Source organism: Pongo abelii, chromosome 9 (assembly GCF_028885655.2).
Source record: "Pongo abelii isolate AG06213 chromosome 9, NHGRI_mPonAbe1-v2.0_pri, whole genome shotgun sequence".
NCBI classification, from domain to species: Eukaryota; Metazoa; Chordata; class Mammalia; order Primates; family Hominidae; genus Pongo; species Pongo abelii.
Genome location: NC_071994.2, coordinates 120,716,658 through 120,736,879, shown reverse-complemented (window position 1 = coordinate 120,736,879; position 20,222 = coordinate 120,716,658). Strand labels below are relative to the sequence as shown.

At 53.5% G+C, this 20,222-nt stretch overlaps 1 protein-coding gene and 1 long non-coding RNA gene across 3 annotated transcripts in view; one reads left to right on the top strand and one right to left on the bottom strand.

Annotated features, from left to right (window-relative positions):
- The window catches only part of DSCAML1 (DS cell adhesion molecule like 1), a 366,437-nt gene that overhangs the window by 284,138 nt on the left and 62,077 nt on the right, over positions 1 to 20,222 (top strand). The window contains exons 9-11 of the mRNA XM_024254942.2: positions 4,555 to 4,833; positions 5,245 to 5,364; positions 6,272 to 6,448. Coding sequence (XP_024110710.2) covers positions 4,555 to 4,833; positions 5,245 to 5,364; positions 6,272 to 6,448 — 576 coding nt within the window. The remainder of the gene's footprint in view (positions 1 to 4,554; positions 4,834 to 5,244; positions 5,365 to 6,271; positions 6,449 to 20,222) is intronic.
- On the bottom strand, positions 15,168 to 18,773 carry LOC129048788 (uncharacterized). 2 transcript variants are annotated; one of them, XR_008511416.2, is made up of 5 exons: positions 18,313 to 18,773; positions 17,718 to 17,931; positions 17,203 to 17,355; positions 16,094 to 16,172; positions 15,168 to 15,535 (listed from the first exon to the last, which is right to left on the bottom strand). It is a non-coding gene; the product is annotated as an uncharacterized LOC129048788 (long non-coding RNA). The 2 variants fall into 2 exon arrangements; XR_008511417.2 differs by lacking the exon at positions 17,203 to 17,355 and having other exon boundaries at positions 15,170 to 15,535.

Below are 20,222 nucleotides of genomic sequence, written 5' to 3'. Positions count from 1 at the left end.
TCTCAAAGAGAGATGATGAGAGACACCATAAAATGTTTATGAGCTGGGCTGGTGGTCAGCACGCCTTCCTCTGTGCAGCACTCCCAAACAAGTGGCCATAAAAGCTTTATGGTGACTGGACACTGAATGGCCTGCCTCGACCACTGTGTCTTCTCAGCCACTCAGGCCTCTGCCTCTTCACCATTGCAGCACTTTGCTAAAGATGACTGTGGCCACAGCAGGGCTTCTGGGAAGAAAGCCCTGGGTTGTGAGGCATTCATGCCCCCTACATCCAGCTGCCTGCTAGGGACACACTGGGACTCGGGGGCAGATCTATAGGCTGAACTCCACAGTAAAGAGGGCCCAGGTCATCACCAGGGTGCAGGTGGTCAGACCCCACCTCCAGGAGAACGGCTTTCCCAGAGATGGAAATGGCCAGGCACACATGCGGCTACTAGCCCTGAGCGCTGGAGAGGGCGCCGCTGACTCACAGGTCAGAAGGCAGCTCCATTTGGACAGCCATGTACATATATGGAGGCGTCCCCACCCTGCTTTGGAGACCCCACTCACAGCACTCCTAGTACCGAATGAGCTGGTGGAGGAGCCATGATCCCTGGGCTCTCTTCCCCGACCAGGCTGCCTGGAGTGTGTACTGACCAGATGTGAGTGGCTAGCCTGGAGCACCAGCCATGCATCGCACCTGCCCATCCCCCAGAAGCAGGGGTGGAGGGGAGCGAGGAGTCTGCCTTGAGCCTCTGGGAGGTCATCTGGTCATCTGCCTCCCAACAGCCCTCTGGGAGTGCGGGGCCAGCCCAGCTACACGTCTAACTCCCCAGGATGGATGTTGGCTACTTGTTCTTCAGTGGCCTCTCGGAGCTGTTGATGTTATTCAGAAGACCAGAAGGAATGACAGCCCCTTGGCTCAGCCTCCTCCGTCTCCTTCGCCCCGTATATTGTTTGAAAGCATGTGCATCCTTTAACTCTCAGCTCAAATTCCACTCCTCCATGAAGCTGCAGTCACCCCCAGCTGATGACATCGCCCTCTGCTTGAGCTCAGCATCTGTATATCCAGGCGGTCCTTGTCCAATCATCTTTGGGGAAGTATCTTGCCTTCCCTAGTAAACGAGAAGCTCCCCGAGCCTCTGTCTGTAGCTGAAGCATGTTTCTACTTTTCCCAGCCCACACGGAGCATAATGCCTTCACAGAGCAGCATTTCATAAATATTAGATGAATTAGTTAATTAATGAATTAACCTGCCTTAGTAACTTGCTCCATTATCTAAATTCCTCCTTACTGAAAGAGACAGTCTTCTTGCCTGAACTAAACCTTCCTGCCTGATTTCACTATGTCTCTATCCACTGGCTCTGGCCTCGATGGAAACGTGGTGTTCTGGCCGTCTGTGCCCAGGCTTGGCCCTCCAGACTCCACAGCCCCTTAGCTTTCTCTCGGCTCTGCAGAACCTTCTACCTCCTTGCTTTGCCCATACATCCTGTTCTCCAGCTCCTCATTGCTGCCTCCACCCTCCCCTTGCTCGTGTTCAAGCATACACAGGGCTCTCAAATCACAGCAGCTTGTTCGGTGCTGTGACAGCAAGGGCCTGGCCCCTAGGAGGGACCAAGGGATCAAAGTTCCAGAACCCCAAAGCATCTCGAGGAGCAGCACAGATTCCCCCCTTATTCTGGCTGAGCCCCCATCCTGTGCTTGCCACACCCCCTGCCCTCTTGCAGGTGAACTTCTGAGGTCATCCTAGGAAATGATGTTGAGACATATGTTCGTTCATTTCCTCACCCGACAAGCATTCATCGGGCACCTACAGTTTGCTGGGTGAATAAGTCCTAGTTATATAAGGACTTATATAGGAAGTTACCCCAGGGAGGGGGTAATGCAGTTACCCCGAGAGCCATGTGATACGTGCCCTAATCCAGGTGTGGACCGAAGGCTTCAGGACTGTGTGGAAGGAAGGTGGGCTTCACAGAAGAGTAGCATTTGAGCAGGATCTGAAAGGATATAGGGGAGTTTCCCAGGGGAGTTTCCCAGGAGGCCTTTGTGGGCAGGAGGAGGACTTGGCCAGAACTGGTTCTTCTAGGCCTAAGGAAACAAACTGGGCGGCACATCTGGGTCTCTGCTACAATCCATCAGAAAGCCCAAGGGAGCTGGGAGGCCTAGATCTGACCTAGGCATACACAAAAACTAGGAGGGGGTCAGCAGAGGCCCAACAAGAGAAATCTTGGGGAGGTCTCAGGAATGGGCATTGGGCCATTGCTAGAGTCAGGGCTCCAGAGAAATCTATCTGAAGATGTCTAAGGCCCAATAAACCACTCAGAATACTGGGGGCAGAGTCCCAACCCAGGAAAAGAGGCAGCCAGAGACTGGGATGAGGTGGTCCGGGCCATGACCAGAACCCCGGAAAAGCTGGCTGGGATTTAGGTTCCAGGTGGATCTGGAATAAGGTGGATCAAAGCCAGCTGGTAGCTAAGGAGCCCATGTGCTGGGGGATGAGAAGGACAGACGCCCAGCGGTGTTCACCCAGGCAGGCTGAGGTGTGGGACTGTGGCATTCACGGCATGCTGGTGGGAGCACAGGCTGGAGTGAGCGCGAGGTGGAAGATGACATTGGAAGGGTCACCCGAGGGCCCTACTGACGGTCACGGAGGCCACGTCCCTCCTAAATATCACTTCCTCTGGACCTAGAGCTCCTGATCAAGAACTCTCCCAGGATCCAAAGGGCTGCCTGGGTTTTTCTGTGTCCACACCTGGCTGCTCCCTGCATGCAGCTCCCTTTTGAGCCCTGAAAGTGCAGGGGTGCCCTGAGGGCAGAGGGCCATGCATCTGATGCCATCCATCTTTCCCCCCAGAGCCCATCCCCCACTGTGGCCACTCTGGATGGGCCCACGGTGGAGAGTAGCAGGCTTCCAGGGAGGGGTGGGGCTGGTGCCTGGGAGAAGGCTAGAGGACTGTGCATGGCCTTGTAATTTAATTATTCGACTGCAGAAAGGAGATCTCATCTATTGGGTGCTCATCCTTGTTAAGCTAATTGTCTATCTCCTTCTCTCTTCTCCCCCACTTGCTGGGGAAGTCGCTGCAGCCTAATTGAGTTATCATAAAGATAATGGCGGATGCTCTAGCCAGAGCCGAGAAAGGAGGATCCATCTCACATCGACTCAGGCTCCAGACAGGCCCCCCAGGGGCTGAGACGTAGGCAGTGTTGGCAGGGGGGTGCAGGCTGCATTTCTAGTGGGAGGAAGGCTGGGTGGATGGTGCTTTGCCCAGAGACATCTAACCAACTGGTTGTCCTGCAGAAGACAGGGCTTCCTCTCTGCTCTTTCCTGCCACCTAAGGAAGCTCACCTACAAGACAAAAAGATCTCTGGACCTGGTGTGGTGGCTCTTGCCTGTCAGCCCAGCACTTTGCGATGTTGAGGGGGGAGGATCCCTTGAGACCAGAAGTTTGAGGCCAGCCTGGCCAACATAATGACACCTGTCTCTTAAAAAAAAAAAAAATTAAAAATTAGCCAGGCACAATGGTGTATACCTGCATTCCCAGCTACTTGGGAGGCTGAGATGGGAGGATCACTAGAGCCCAGGAGGTTGAGGCTGCAGTCAGCCATGTTCACGCCACTGTACTCCCGCCTGGGTGACAGAGCAAGACCTTCTCTCAAAAAAAAAAAAAAAAAAAAAAAAAAAAAAAAAAAAAAAAGTTGTCTCTTGTCTCTTGTCTGGGCACGTCTGGGGCTTTCTTGGAGAGGCAACCAAGCCACATGGTGATGACACTTGGACTTGAAGAGCAAACCATGGGTTTCAAATCCCATGGTCATATGTTACGACCAGGGCAACCTAGGGCAATTTCGTTTCTGCTCTGAACCTGAGTTTTCTCATCTGTAAAATGGGGACATTATTGGTAGGAGGCTCCGGTGAGATCATGTGTATAAAGCAACTGAACAGTGATGTGAGCTTCCACTCGCCTGTCCTAACACTCGATGACAATAGAGAGGGGTGAGGTGGCTGAGGGCCCTGTGGGAGACCCAGAGTTCAGTGCTCTGGTTTCAGATGAGCAGCCGTAGGACGTGCGTGGGGGACAGTCCCGGCACCACGCTTCCTCTCTTGCCACCGGGTACCTCGCCTCTATCCCAGGCCCCCAGAGAGACAGTCCCAACACTGCGCTTCCTCTCTTGCCACTGGGCACCTCGCCTCTATCCCAGGCCCCCAGAGAGCTATGAGCTGCATCACTGGGATGAGAAGGTGGGTACAGGGGTGCTGAGGAGCATCAGGGAAGCTGGAGGGAAAGGTGAGCAGAGATCAGCAGGCATGAATCAAATTCCAGGACAGATCGAAAGGTCAGAGTTAATCCAGGCCAGTCAAGGCCCTGAACAGAGACAGTGGGTCCCAGCCTGGGCGGGCAGAGGGACAGGAGCCAGGCATCATTAGGAGATCCTGCATGTATAGAACAAGGCCCCAGTGCCCCAGGGGATCTTTGTTCAAGGCCCAACCCAGAGCCCCAGGTAAGGCAGGTGAGGCGGCATTGGCGGCCAGGCGAGGGCCCACAGGGTCCCAACGGCAGCACCCCCTTGCCTTCCCAGTGCCCCCTCTGATCCAGCCCTTCGAGTTCCCACCCGCCTCCATCGGCCAGCTGCTCTACATTCCCTGTGTGGTGTCCTCGGGGGACATGCCCATCCGTATCACCTGGAGGAAGGACGGACAGGTGATCATCTCAGGCTCGGGCGTGACCATCGAGAGCAAGGAATTCATGAGCTCCCTGCAGATCTCTAGCGTCTCCCTCAAGCACAACGGCAACTACACATGCATCGCCAGCAACGCAGCCGCCACCGTGAGCCGGGAGCGCCAGCTCATCGTGCGTGGTGAGCAGGGACAGGGCAGCCTCAGGGGAGGGAGGAGCCAGCTCTGCCTGCTGCTACTGCAGTCTCTAGATTTCCAGTTCCAATCACAGGCTCACGGAAGGTGGGCTCCAGCATCTTGAAGGGCCCTGTTGGAGCCTAAACCTCTTATTTTCCAGGGCAGGAAACCGAAGCCCTGAGCAGAGAGACACTTGCTCAGTTAGTCAGTGGCAAAGGCAGGATTGGAACTCAGAGCTCCCAACTCCCTACCCAGTACTCAACAAAAGTTCTCAGCATCTTGGGTTTCAGAAGCTGCCCGCTTCCAACTTTATAATGGCCCAGGCAGGGCTGACCTCAAACGGAAGGTGCTTGAAGCCATAGGATACCCATCAGAGACTGAAATGGTCTGTTTCCCTACCTTCCCTCTTTCTGCAGTGCCCCCTCGATTTGTGGTGCAACCCAACAACCAGGATGGCATCTACGGCAAAGCTGGTGTGCTCAACTGCTCGGTGGATGGCTACCCCCCGCCCAAGGTCATGTGGAAGCATGCCAAGGGTAAGCCCCTGGCCCAGCCAGAATCTCCAAGAAGGGCAGGGACAGTGAAGGGAGGATGCTGTGATGGGATTTGAACCTGTTCCCTGCAGGCAACTCCTAGCCCTGGGTGGGAGTCCTCTGGTCTGCACCCCAGTGGACCCCAGGCTACACCTCACCTGGAGTCATCCTCAGCCACCCCCGGGGGTCTGTGGACCAGGAACAGCCATCATGCTGACTCCGTATTTCCTCTTGTCCCCCCAGACGTTACCTCTCCTCTCCCCTCCCATCTCCGCCCCAGAACTCAGTGCACACCTGCTTTCCCTACCCCACCCTGCTCTGGGGCCCCAGAGCGTTGAAACCCCCTGCTTCTCACCAGTCAACCTTTTCTGGGGTCAGGGTCCTTCTTGGAGCCCAATTTCATCCCAAGGATGCCTTTGCTTTCTGACTAAGGCCCAATCCTAGACTGTATTCGTGACTGACACTGGGGAATGGAAGGGCAGGGGGTACCCACAAGGCCCCCTTGGAGGATGCTGGCCTCTCTCCCAGGCCTGTTGCCTAAGACCAGGCAACTGCCATTTGAAGGCTCAATCTTCTCTCCACCTGCAGCCAACTGGCCCAAACACAGCTCCTTCTTCCTAGCCAAGGAATTCAACCCAAAGAAGCTCCATGCCAGTGTCAAAGTGGGCATTGAGCTGAGACTCCCAACCTCATCTCCTGGCATCAGAGCTGGGGCAAGGCCAGTCCTCTGGTGGGGGGTCTTTCCTGTTGCCCACCAGGAGCTGTGTGGCCTCAGCACTTTGGGGATGGTGCAGCTCTGCTACAAAATGGCCCTAGATCTGCAAGAGCGAAGTGTCAGGGCCATTCCTGGGGCACTCTCAGCTTATGCCCCAGTGCAGACTCAGCCCTCCTAACAGCTGCCTCCTTCCAGGGAGCGGGAACCCCCAGCAGTACCACCCTGTGCCCCTCACTGGCCGCATCCAGATCCTGCCCAACAGCTCGCTGCTGATCCGCCACGTCCTAGAAGAGGACATCGGCTACTACCTCTGCCAGGCCAGCAACGGCGTAGGCACCGACATCAGCAAGTCCATGTTCCTCACAGTCAAGAGTGAGTCCTGTCCCCACACGCCCCCGCAGCACCCCCAAATCACAGCCAAGGCCCGGCTCTGCACTCTCCTTGCCTACTCTCTTGGTGTCCATTGTTTCATCTATGAAGGGGAGGCAGGAAGGCTTCCTAGTCAGAGGTGGGCTTGGGACCCTTGGATGGGGCATTCAAAAGCACTGTCATCTAAAACAGGGGCTTCACCCTGAGAGGCCCCAACGCACCCCACCCTGGTCACAATAAGCTCATGATTTGCTCTGCTGCAATATCATGTGGCATCCTGTTTACTTTGGTCTGTAGACTGGCAATTCGATCTGAATAATCCTATCAAACCATTTATTTTTGCTACTTAATATACACTTGCTTGTGTACAACCTCCTTGTAGCTTAGAAAGGAAAATAGCATATACACAATGTAGAAGAAGGGCCTATAGGTCAGAAAACCTGGGTTCCAATTCCAGATCAGCCTGATGAGCTGAGTGACCTTGGGCGAGTCACTCCCCCTCTCTGTGCTCCAGTTTCCTCACCTGTGCGAGGGCTCCCTTCCCAGCCCACTGATCTCACAAAATTGTTGTGAGTCCTGCAGGTACTGATCATGGAAAGAGGGAGATGCTTCAGAAAAGCCCAAGGACCAATGCAGCTCATTACAACTCGGTGCTGCACCCATGGCTTCTAAATCCCCCCGCCCAGAGCCAGCCTCAACAGCCTTAGAAGCACACTGCTTATTTGCTATCCCAGGGTTTTCTTAAGTCTCATACAGACATCCCTACTGGGTGAGCCTCTCCCTTTACACCGCAGGGGTCTGTGTAATGGATTCCTGGGAATCACATCAGAAGGGCCACGTCCATCTGGCCCCATGTCAAGACATGGCTATAAGGGCCTGAGTGTTAGCGTCTGACCCGGCCAAGTATGAATCTGGGAGCCAGGACTTAATGCCGTAGGACCTTGATGAGCATACTCGGCCTCGTGCTACTTCATTTTCCTGATCTACACTATGAGCTGGGGGTTGGGCTCGTAATAGGGCCTTACCCGTCACGTTTCATGTCAAGAGCGAGTCAGATGGTGTAAGTGAAGCAACCGGTATGGTAAGTGGCCAGCAAAGATTTCATGGCCTGGCCAGCTTTGTTATTTGTAGCGGCAGTCCCTCTAGGGTGCACGTGGGAAAGCCTGCTGATAGCATAGCCCCGTGTGTGGTCCGCCCAGCCTCTCCCCAGAGTTCCCACCTTTAAGAATCATAGCTTCTTTATCACTTGCCAAAGCCCGCGTTCAGCTCAGCATAAGACAGGGAAGCCCCAGCGATCGATGCTCAGGGAGCTCCGAGCCGGAATCCCCGCCCTGGGGAGCCGCTTCCCTCACACTATCAAAAAGCACTTTGTCCTTAATAAAACCAGGCAATCAATCTACATCCCTCAGCTTGGGAGAGCTTGGCTAATTCTGGCTGCGCGAGGCGGGGGAAGAGCAGGCACCTCTGCAACCCTCCTCATCTCCCAAACTCGTAGATGCTTTTTCGCTGTTGTTGTTCTTTGCCTTTTCCTTTAAGTTGGGGGATTCCGCTGAGCTGCTGGCTCTGTGGCAAGTGGTTGTTCCATGCAGATGCAGGGATCGCAGGTGCCGGAGGACACAGGGGTCAGGAGCTGGGCTGTGTGTGAGGGGACCCCACGTGCCTCAGGCTGTCGCTGATGCCCTGGGCCCCGGAGCAAACCACTTCCCCTGGTGGGCCTGCACTTTTTCTATGCCATCCTCACTTTGCAACCCAGCAGCAGCTGCAAAGCGCTCTGAGGGGTTCAGAAGGAGCATATTTGGTAAATCCAGGGCCACCTCCTGAACACATGCTGCACAAAACCTCAGCACCACACACACGCTGGGGCTCACCTACGGCGCCCCATCTTCCCAAGGGAATGGCAGGAGTTTCCCACTATGCCAGTCACTGCTGGGCAGAACCTGGACCTGGCTTCCTCCTTCCTTTCCTCCCCCATGTCCTCATCTGCAGGCCTTGGTGTGCTCCTTCACTTCTCTCCTGGTAGGGCCGGCGACACGCCTTTCTTACAGCTGCTGTCTCTCCACACCTCGGGGTCACGTAATCCTGCTCAGGGCACCTCCGATCACCTACAGCACCTCTCAACACCCACTCATGGCTCCTGCATGGCCCTCAGATGGGCTGCTCTCCAGCCTTGCCACGCACACACTCCCTCTCACACATCCTCCGTTTCTCACACCCTTCCTGTCACAAATGCCCCCTCCCATTGTGGCCCCACTCTCCCCAGTGACCTGCCCGAGCCATCCTAGAGGCCCTCATGCCACCCAGAATCCAGCAGGAGGGGAAGAGGCAGGGCCGAGGACATTGGAGGCTCCAGGGCAGTGGTCATGGAGGCTGGCAGGGGCAGGGCCTCTGTCTGGGGTTGAAGGAGCTGACTGTCTTTGTGTAGCAGCCTGCGTGATTCTGCACTGTATCTGGCTGCCAGAGGATGCTCCTGTGACAATGCAACACTGTCGGGGCACTGGGTGGACCGCTGGTGCGCCTGGCCTTCTTTGGAATATTTGTTCTGCCTCCTGCTGCTTCAAGGCAAGTTCCTGTTCCAAGTAACCCGCTCCAGCTACTGCCCTGCACAGCCTCTCTCCTTGCCTGCTCTTTTCTTCCCCTCCTTCGCTTTTCCTCAACCTGACAGCAATTCTCCCACTCCCCAGTTCTGATTTCAGTTTAAAGGGCATAGGTAGGTAGAACCTTCAGGACCTGGTTACCCACGGCCTCAGCAGGGGAAACCATTCCTCGTCATCCCTCAGTCCATCTCAAACGCCCACACCATCGCCCACTTGCAGAGCCAGCCACAGAAAGATCTACCATTTGCAAAGCCAATTTCAAGGTTTGCCTCAATGCCCCTAATACACTCGGGAAAGTTTTGACCCAAAATAACTTTACCTTTCCAGAACTCACACTTTCATGAACTCTCAGAAAGCAAACTGATCTTAATCCCCACTTTGCCCAAGCAGAAGAAAGAAAATAAATCTATTAAAGGGAATATAACAGCAGAGAAAGCCTCCAAGTGTCAGATTGGACGTTTGTGGTTGGCTTCTAATGGGGAGTGTCTATACCATTGATCCCTGCAGCTTCCAGTGATAACTCAGCACTCACTTAATGGTGCTCCCTGAGCACTCACTAAATAGGTCAATAAAGTGTGGTGATTAAAAGCACAGACTTTAGAGCCAGACAGCCCTGGGTTTAAAGCCCAGCTCTGCCATTGGATAGCTGTGAGGTCCAGGACAACAATCTCTGTCAGCCCCAATGTCCTCCCCTGTAAGTTTGGATTTACTGTGTAGTACTTTGTGCATTGGTAAGGTCTAAAGGAGATCATGCACTTACAGCAATTAATACAGTATTTGGCACAAAATACACATTCGATAATTAGCAGTCATTAGTTTTAGGTGCTAGAAACCTGGTGATGAGTCAGACAGAGCTGCCATTCTCAGGGAATTTAGAATCTTGAAGAAGAAATAGACAGACACCCAAAACAACTATGATACACAAAATGATAAATGCCTTAAAAAGCTACAAACAAGGTGATACAGAAAGAATCTGAGATAGAGTCATCAATTTTAACTCTGGGGGTGAAGAAGCAGGTGTCAAGAAAAGCTTCACAAAAGCGATAGTCTCTAATTAGGGCTTGAAGGATGAGAAGGATTTGGACAAGGGCCAGCAGGGATGGAGTTCATGCCCTTCCAGGGATGCAGAAACAGCACAGTGTGGAGACAGGAAGGCCTGTGAATGTCCTGTGTTGAGGAAACTCAGGGTGTCTGGCAGAGAGTGACGGGGAGAATGAAATGTGAGATGCTATGGCCTTTGGAAGATAAATGTTTTCTTTCTATGTAGAGTTGACTCTTGACACTAAGCTTTAAACAGGAGTTCCAGGAGTCCGAGGGTCTGGATGGGAGTCGGAAGTCGCAAGCTAGTTCTTGCAGAACTGCTATGCAGAACCCTTTTCAGGATCACAGGGAGCTAAGGGTTTATTAGAGCAGGCAAGTGGTTTTCCAAGTCCTTGGATATCTTTGATGGAAACCAACCAGGCCCAAGTGGTCCCCACTCCTCCCTGAGTCTTGATGTGGGTTGAACTCGCGAGTGCCTGAGCATATAGTCCAGCATCGCTGCCTGCATGTTTTTACAGTTTACAAAGCCGTTCCCATACCTTGCTTGTGAGGTTGGTAGGCAATAGCTCCTTCTCAGAGAACGTCAGAGATTAGATCAAGGTCATTGGGTTAAGTATAGTCCCAGCTGAGTCCAGAACTTGCTTCTATGGACTGATGGTTTGGTAGAAGGAACACAGACGGAGTAAAAAAGCTGGGTGCTAGTCCTGGCTCAGACCCAGTGGCTCTGCATCCGTGAGTTGTCCCTTCCTTTCTCTGGGCCTGTTTCCTCATCCATACAGTGAGAGGCCTGAACTAAGATCTAGTCACGAGATGACCCCAGTTCCCTTCCAGCTCAGACTAGCTATGACTGTAGCAGCATGGGTAGTCTTTTTAAGGCACCAGACCACCTCCCAGAACTTGGTTGAAAATAAATGTAATTAACAGAAGAAAATACCACGTCCACAGAGCTGCCTTTTATTTCCCTTTTAAAATGTATTTTTAAAAAAAGGAAGAGAGATAATGACCAAAAGGAAGAGGAGGTCATTCCCCCTTCAACTGACACATGGGGAAAAAATAAAGCATCTTCAAAGAGAATTCTTCAATAAGAGGCAGGTACAAAGCCAAGCTGCCTAGTCCCAGGCAGAAGGAGGCTGGCTGTGTTTTGAGGCAGCCATAGCACGGCAGTGCCCTCCCGGGACTCAGCCATCCTCTTGTCCAGCAGGTGACCTTATTAGACAGGTCTCATTGGACCTCCCAGACTCTCTTCCACTCTGTGAAGGCACCAGTGATTGGGTTCTAGACAAAGCCCCTGGCCAATTAAACCCATAAGGGCTCTTTGTTTGGTCTGAGTTTTGATTTATTTGTTTAGCAAAATGTCAGACCAATTAAAGTGAGGTCCAAGTGCCCTCAGCGAGCACACACCCAGCTGCGCAGCCACAACATCAGGAGCGGGGAGCTTGGGGCCAAACTCTCGTGGGGACTTGAGAAATGGAGGGGGCGGGCCTAGCAAAGGAAGCCCTCGGGCCTCTGTGGACCAGGTCACCCACCATGGTTGGCCACTGGGACTGAGGTCAGGATGCAAAACTTTGGAAAATTGAGTCTGGAGATTCAAGATGGTCCTTATTTCAAATTTGCCCAAAGGAAACTCCTTCTTGTCAAACACAAGCAGTACCTCCCTGAGACCTGGGGGACTGGGACCCCTGCTCCTTCCGCAGGGCAAGCAGTCTATGAGCCCAAGAAAATGGCTGCTCAGAGCCCACAAATCCCTTTCCAGACCACAGTCCAGGTACCCAGGGAATTCCCTGCTTCCAGGACCTCCCGAGAGCTCCTCCACAGACTGTCCCCCCACGGATGGGCCCTGCCACCACTGTGACCCCTAGAGCTGAGGGACAGCTGTTGGCAGGGCATGTAAGTGGAGCCTGGGCACATGGATTGGGTGTCCACACACTATACTCACAAGACCCCTCTCAGCACAAGTGACAAACTGAGGCCCCAGAGAGGGCAAACAACTGGCCCAAGATATTCCTGTGTGTTCCCCGGTGGTGGGTCCTATCTCGTCACAGACAGAAGCTCCTTGGGGGCTGGGGCTGGTGTTCGCCTCCCTGGGTGGGAACTCTCACTTCCAGCACCCAACTCAGCACAGGCCTTTGCCCACTCTGGAATCTGGACTGGCTGACGGACCTCTAGCCCACAGGCCTGGTCCAATCCCATCCGGGCTCACAGGTCACCCCCTCTGCTCTTCCCTTCTCCCCTTATGAGTCCCCCTGATTGGGCGAGTGGGGGACGGGATAGACTCTCTGCTGGATCTGCAAGCAGCAGGGGGAGGAGGCAGGGCAGCACTCAAGGGCTGAGGCCTGGGTGCTGAGTTACGCTGGCCTGGGCCTGGTGCTTGGCCCTGCCACAGCTGTGGGATTTGGGAGCCATCACCTGCTCTCTCCAGCCAGGTAATGATCATAGTTGGCCTCACCTGCCCAGCCTCCAGGTGGCAGAAAGGGCCCCACCCTGGTCCATGCCAAGCTAGGGAGTCCGCTCTGGAAACCTGGGGCCCAGTGCCCACCCCCACCTCCACCACTGCTGGAGGGAGGGAGGGAAGGGAAGAGAGAATAAGCCATTGTGATGATTTCCATGGCAATGATCATCCGGCTGTCTCTTTGGCCTCATTGATTTTGAGACTTCACAGAATAAGGAGCAACACTTTGACTCCTGCTTCATCAGACAGAGGCGAGGAGAGAGGCTGGACATGTCCTCTCACCAGGCCAGGCTCCCCACCGCAGCCCCCATTCTCAGAGGAGCAAGGAGTCAGCAAACCTTCTTGGGCCCTCGCCAGGAGGTCTGCAGCCCTGAGCCAGCTGCAGGCTCTCCCCACCCTCTGCAGAGCCCAGGGAGGCCAAAACAAGTGGTTCATTTAGGGGACAGAAAGGTTCTGATCCTGGTTCATGTCCCAGTGCTCCTCGCTATGCCCTGGGTAAATTGGGCATAGTCCTTCTCCCAGGGACTCAGTTTGCTCCTCTATTCAGAGGGGTCACCATCCTCCTGTTCCTTTCCCTCACCCACTAAGGCATGACTAGAGCTAGAGCTCAACAAGTGGGTTGCGTTCTGTTGTGCCAGTGGAGACTCGAGGGCATGTGTCGCCAGTTCCAGGCCCCAGCATTCCGAAGCTGTAGGCTTTTGTGCTTCGGGAGCTGTAGGAAAGATGAAGATAAGCCTGAACCAACGAAACGTGGGAGATCTTACTGACCTCCCAATGCCAACAGTATCATTGGAGCAATCACATCGCATCCCAAACGTAACCCCAAAGTGGACGTTTGTACAAAAGTTTCAAGGTCGAATAGAACAGTCTCCATGTGGAACAATCTCCATCCTTGCCCTGGTCCCCTGACAAGCAGGGAGGTTTTATTAAAGGGATAGGAGGGATGAACCTGCCCATGCATCCTCCAGTTCCAGTTTAAAAGTGCTTGTCCCTAAGGGTCTCATCTGGGCTCTTACCTTCTTCTTAGAGGCCTTAGCCAGTGGTGGCAAAAAGCCCATCACCACCACTTCACCCTCATCCCTGCAGTCCCCATGACCACAGCACTGAAGAGTTTCCAGATGGATCTGAGCTCCAAGGTACCATAAAGGCAGAGACCAGATGAATCACAAAATTGTGTGCATCCTATATGTCAGTTAAGGTGAAGGTGCCAGCAAACGCTCCAAGACAAAAGAGAGTCAAGGTTATCATGGGGCGGCTCTACTTAATAGATAAGAAAATGCAGGCAGGCACAGAGCTTAGCAGTGCCTCCAAGCCCTGCCCTAAGTGGGCAGCCCAGAATTGCTCCCCCAATTACAGTTGAAGCCCCTCTGAATGGTGGGGCTATAATAAATTGTTGGATCAGCCAAGTAATAACCAGGTGCTTCCTGAGTAGCCCTCAGGTGTCCAACCTGGTGACGAAGACTGACAGAGAGAAAGGCGAGATTGAATGCACCCTCCCTGCCCTCCAGGAACAAACAGACTGGTTAGGAAGCTGGAACTGACCTTCAGGAAACAAGACAAGATCACCTGCTAAAATGTTTGGCACTAGAAGTGTGATGTGAGGTTAGAGAAGGAAAAACCCGAGGTGGACAGATGTGGTCAGATGGAGCTTCTCGGAGGGATGGGCTTGAGTTGGGTTTGGAAGGGCAAGGGAAGAAAGGAGGCATCCAGGTGGAAGGAGGAGCATGAGCAAAGACCCTGGGGGCAGGAAGCCCGGGCAGGCAGTGAGGCACTCACCTGACCAGACGGTGGCTGCTGGAGACCAGAGGAATGGGAAGTATGGTTGTGAAGTCTGGACATGATGCACTAGATGATAGGAATGATATTAAAATCTTGAGCATGGAATGGAGAGAAAACGGAACTCTAAGAGTCATTCTGAAGGAACAAATACCAGGCCTTGATGAATGGGACAGAGGAGCTGGGAGAGACTAGGGCTCCAGGCTGAGAGATGAGGATGATGGTCCCACCAATAGAAATGGAGTAGATGGGAACGGAGGGGTGGCTTGTTCACTGTGACTGTGTTAAAGTGGAGGTGACAGGGGGTGCCCTGAGCAGCCGGACGCTGGCTGACACTCTGCCGGGATCCTCCCTAGAGCTGCTGTGTGCTAGACCAGACGAGCCTAAGGCTCCCACCCCCCGCCCCCCGCTAAAGTGACTCATGACTCGTGTGACTGGCAGGTGTCCTGTCCTGAGCCAGAAAGCAATGAGACTGGGGGCTGAGTGCAGATTCGCCTAGAAGCCTGAGCCTCCACCCACCCCTCCCTGCCTAGTCCTCTGGGCCTCTCAAGTCCACAGACTCTAGACGTGGCAGAATTCAGTTCTAAAGAGCATCTTCTCCTGTCTGTGTTTGCTCGTGTCCAGCCCTGGCACTGTTCATCCATTACACAGCAAAGAGCTTGAGGCAGGTGCTGGGGAGGATATCAGGGGCAAGATGGGCTTGGTCTTTGCACACTCCTGCACCAACCTGCCTACCGCCAGCTGGGGCCTTTGGGGCTGGGAGCATAACAGGGGGTGCACTCCCCATACAGCAGGGAATATGAAGCCCAACCTGGCACCTAGGAAGCCCCCCCACCCTAGCCCAGCTCCATGGGGCAGAGGCTTGGCTACTATCCCTGGGCAGTCTGCACTAAGAAGGTCTCATCACACACTGGATCCCTGCATTAGTTTCCAGTGGCTGCTGTCACAAAGTATCACAAGCTGCATGGCCTGAAACAACAGGAACTTATTCTGTCACAGTTCTGGGAGGCTGGGAGTCTGACATCAAGGTATTGGCAGGCCCATGTGCTCTTGAAAGGCAAGGAGGCTTCTTTGCCTCTTCTGGTGGTTGCCAGCAGTCCTTGATGTTCCTCGCACTATAGACACATCACTCCAGTCTCTGCCTCCATCACCGCATGGCCTTCTCTTCCTGAGGCTTCACATCCTCTTCCCTCTATGTGGGTCTCTTCTCTTCTTATGAGGACACCAGTCCTATTGGATTAAGGGCTCACCTTACTCTGGTATGACCTCATCTTAACTTACATCTTGGTTACATCTGCAAAGACCTTATTTCCAAGTAAGTTCCCGTTCACAGGTACCAGGGGTGAGGACTTCAACATATCTTTCGGGGACACAATTCAACCCACAACAATCCCATGCCCAGCTGGTGATCTGTTATTGATAACTCCATGCTTTCCAGCATCTGAAACTGACATGCTCTCCCTCCCTCCATCCTATAACTGCCGCTGTCTAAATGCAAAATAGTCTCCTAGCCAAAAAATCCCTCTAGGTCAAGTCTAAAAGGTCCAACACTCCTGTGCACAAAATCTCAGGGCAGAGTTCAGTAAACTGGGTCTCATATCTGGCCAGTGGTCTATGTAACTGGAAGCCAGCCACACCCATTCTTTATGTTATGTTGTCTGTGGTTGCTTCCAGGTACAACAGCAGAGTGGAGTCCTTGCAATGGAGACCTATGGCCCACAAAGCCTAAAATATTTACTTCAGGCCCTTTACAGCTCTAGGGTATTCACAGCAATGACCTGGAAGTACCTTCCAAGTGATCAAAGGAAGATGGCATCTCCTTCTGTTTCTGAAAGGATTCTGATGTTCGGAGTCATTTTTCTCATGCCTAAAATGGAAATAAAAAATACTACCCACATCTTAGGGCTGTGTTTAGAGAAGGGAGGGTTAATGAGATAATTCATGTAGAGCATTAGCCATGGTGTGTGCACATAATAAGCTTTCAATAAATGTTAGCTATTATTATTACTATCATTTTTCCAACATTCTCGGAAAAGTAGAAGACCAGGCCAGGCACAGTGGCTCACACCTGTAATCCCACAGTTCTGGGAGGCAGAGGAGGGCGAATTGCTTGAGCCCAGGAGTTCAAGACTAGCCTGGGCAATCTGGTGATATCCCATCTCTACAAAAAATACAAACATTAACCTGGCATGGTGGCACACACCTATAGTCCCAGCTACTGAGGAGGCTGAGGCAGGAGGATTGCTTGAACCCGGGAGATTGAGGCTGCAGTGAGCCATCATCATGCCACTGCACTCCAGCCTGGGTAACAGAGTGAGACCTTGTCTCAAAAACATAAATAAATAAAAAGTAGAGGACCAGGCCTGGCGCGGTGGCTCACGCCTGTAATCCCAGCACTTTGGGAGGCCAAGGTGGGCAGATCACGAGGTCAGGAGATGGAGACCATCCTGGCCAACATGGTGAAACCCCATCTCTACTAAAATACAAAAAATTAGCTGGGCACGGTGGTGCGCCCCTGTAGTCCCAGCTACTAAGGAGGCTGAGGCAGGGAAATCACTTGAACCTGGGAGGTGAAGGTTGCAGTGAGCCGAGATCGTGCCACTGCACTCCAGCCTGGTGACAGAGCGAGACTCTGTCTCAAAAAAAAAAAGAAGAGGACCAGAGGCAGGAGGAAAACTGGGTCCCCATCTTCATTTGAGAACACTCCCCGTCCTGCGCTTCTACTCTTTAGCAAGGAGCCAAGAGAAGAGGTGACTGGCCCCATTTTAAAGCCGGACAAAGTAAGGCCTGGCGAGTTTGAGGGCCTCAACTGGACCCCCAGTGCAGCAGAAACAGCTGTGCAGTCCAAGTCCCCAACCGTTCTCTGTGACCCTCACCCCTACCCCTTGCACACATACTGTTCGGGCCAGTTCTGCTCCCTGTGTACTGGAGCAGTGGACAGCCAGGGCCACGGGCCCCAGCTCCCCCGGCACCTCCCCACTGGCTCTCGGCGCTGAGGCTGATTGCTTCCATGCAATTTGAATTAATCTCATGCTTCAGGTGGAGCTTGGCTAATCAGGGGAGACAAGAAGCCGAAGTGGGTGCAATCAAATTAACAACGCCATGGCCCTGGCTCTTTAAGAAGGGAAAAACAAAGCAGGCACCAGAAGGCACCCCCTCCCCACTCCACCCCCAGCCTTTCCCAGGGGAGGCCTGGAGATGCCGCTGCCTTCGAAGGCTGCGCAAAGCGCTGCTCCCACCCACCCCGCCGACCACCCGGCGCGCCAACAATGCCCCTTTGTGGCGGCTTATCTCACACCGCCAAACAGCGCTGCAGCTCTTGTCGGGAGCTTGTTAACAAGGAGCAGCGACACAAGGCTTTGGGGGGAGAAGGGGAGTGGGGTGGGTTGGGGAAAAGGAGGGGCCCCCTCACCTCTCAGGGGTGCGTGTAATCCTTTCAGAAACAAAAGGCGATGAGAGCCTTGAACACACGGGCTCCCTGCTCCTTTACAAGGTGGGTTCACAGAGCCCTTGAGAGGCTTCAGGGCACCTGCTGTCCCTTGGAAAAGCCTCTCCCAGAAGGCAAAGAAGAGGACATCCAAGAAGGCATTTTGTCGTCCCCAAAGCATCCTTTTTGGCGAAAAGCTCTATGAGAGTCCAGGAGAGATTTCAGTTAGACTTTCAGAAGGACTTCCTGACAAAGTCAAGTCCCTTCCTGATGAAGGACACCCTAAGTTTGCTGCCCTTCTTCCAATCCTGTTGCCTCTGGGGTTGTCCTGCCAGAGGCAGCTGCTGTCATAGGAGGTAGAGGAGGACTCGTCCAGCCCTGAGGTTCTTCTCCAAACCGCGTGAGAATTACCTCGGGGTAGGGACGGGGAATGCAGGCGCCCAGGCCCACCATGGAACAATAAATCAGAGCCTGGGGGGCAGGGTGGGATCTGTGTAATATTTTTTAAAAGCTTCCAGGGTGATTCTCAGGTGTAGCCGGGCCTGAGAACCTCCTCAAGACCCTCCCCCAGACCATCCACCTGGAAGTGCAGACTAGCCTAACCCCTTGGTCCCCTGGGTCCCAGACCAATCTTCTTTCCCCCACATTCACGTGCGTTTCTCTTCAGAGAAGCTCAGCTTGGCACTCCCATTCTTGGGCCCTTGATTCTACTTCGATGTCTACTGGCCTTCTCTGACATTCATGGGGTTTTTTGTTTTTTGTTTTTATTGAGACAGAGTCTCACTCTTGTACAGGCTGGAGTGCAGTGGTGCAACCTCAGCTCACTGCAGCCTCCACCTCCTGGGTGCAAGCGATCCTCCCACCTCAGCCTCCCGAGGAGCTGGGATTCCAGGCACACGCCACCATGCCCAGCTAATTTTTGTATTTTTAGTAGAGACGGGCCATGTTGGCCATGGCTGGTCTCAAACTCCTGACCTCTAGTGATCCACCTGCCTTGGCCTCCCAAAGTGCTGGGATTACAGGCGTGAGCCACCGCACCCGGCCAACATTCACATTCTTATGTCATGGATGAGATCACAAATGACCTGGGCCATGGCCTGACTCTGCCACTTACTAGCCACGCGACCAGGGGCAATTTACTTATCTCGGCCACAGTTTCCCCATCGGTAAAGTGGAAATAAAAATAGGGTTGTGTGAGGATTCCATGAGTTAATGCAAGTAACAGAACTCAGAACAGTACCTGGCACATAGTAAGCTCTCAGTAAACAGACTGTGATGATTATCATCCTAGTCACGCCCATGAATGGGGTGAAGATGTGCCCAGGCTTCCTTTTGGAGTTCAACGTTCCATGCCTCTGTTGCATTTCAGCAGCCTCTCCCAACAGCCCGTGGCATTCTCATCCTGTTCCTTCAACATCCTCCTTCCCACACACACTGCTCGCTCCTCTCCTTTGGGTATTCATAACTGAGTCTTCACTCCCTGGTGACTTGGGGACTTGTCAGAAACACCAGCTGAGCTCCAATCACCAGAGGAAAAGAGGCCAGGAGACAAAGACAGGGAAGGCCAGACTCACCGTTCTCCCCAGCTCCTGCCTCCAGCCCCAGCCTGCCCTGGACTGGCCTCCTGGCCCTGCCAGCCCAGCCCTCCTCCAGTGTTCAGCCTCTTTCACAATCCCCCACTCACCTCCACTCTCCCCAGAATCTCTCCATGTGGGGGAGAAAACCTACACAGGAGAAGGCTAGGATAAACCGAAAGAAAGGTGCTGGCCAGTTGTCAGAGGACTTGGGGCTTAGTCTCCTTCCTGCCACTCACCAGCTGTGTGACCTTACATAAATCACTGAACCTCTCTGGGCTTCCATTTCCTCACTGGTTCTGTAGGGGATAACAGAGCCAGGCCACCTCCTTAGTAAGAATGAAGCTGGAGGCAAAGGATGCAGCACTGCTTTGTAAACTGCAAGGCGCGGGCCTGCCCCAGCTTATTAAGTTGGACCCCAGTGGAAGGGGGGGATCTGGGGGTGCTAAGTAGGGGCCAAGTAGGAGCAGAGTTTGCAATCCCCGTGGCAGGGTCTGGAGACCCCTAGAACTCTACCTCCATGCCTGGGGGTTGGTCAGAAAGTGTGTAGATGCCGGGAGTGAGCGAGGCAGCAGAGCTGTCTCGTGGTGTTTTAAAAATCTATCAGCCTCTCACATCAAATTAAAATGTAAATAGCAGCTGGTCCGAGCAGGACCTCAGGGGTGACAGGAGCCGTCCTGAGAGTAATTTCACAGACGGGAACCGGTTACATCGGATTCTGACAACTATCTTGTTTCTGAAATTGATTTCCTCCCACCTCAGCTTGCTGCCCTGAAAGGGCCCTGGAGCAAGGGCAGGGGGTGATTCCTCTTCGGCTCTGGTGCCTTTCTCCTCTCCATGGTGCATCCTCTCCGAGGGGTGCCCGCCCATTGCAACCAGCAGAAGGAAATCTGGAGTTTCCACATGGTTATAAGGC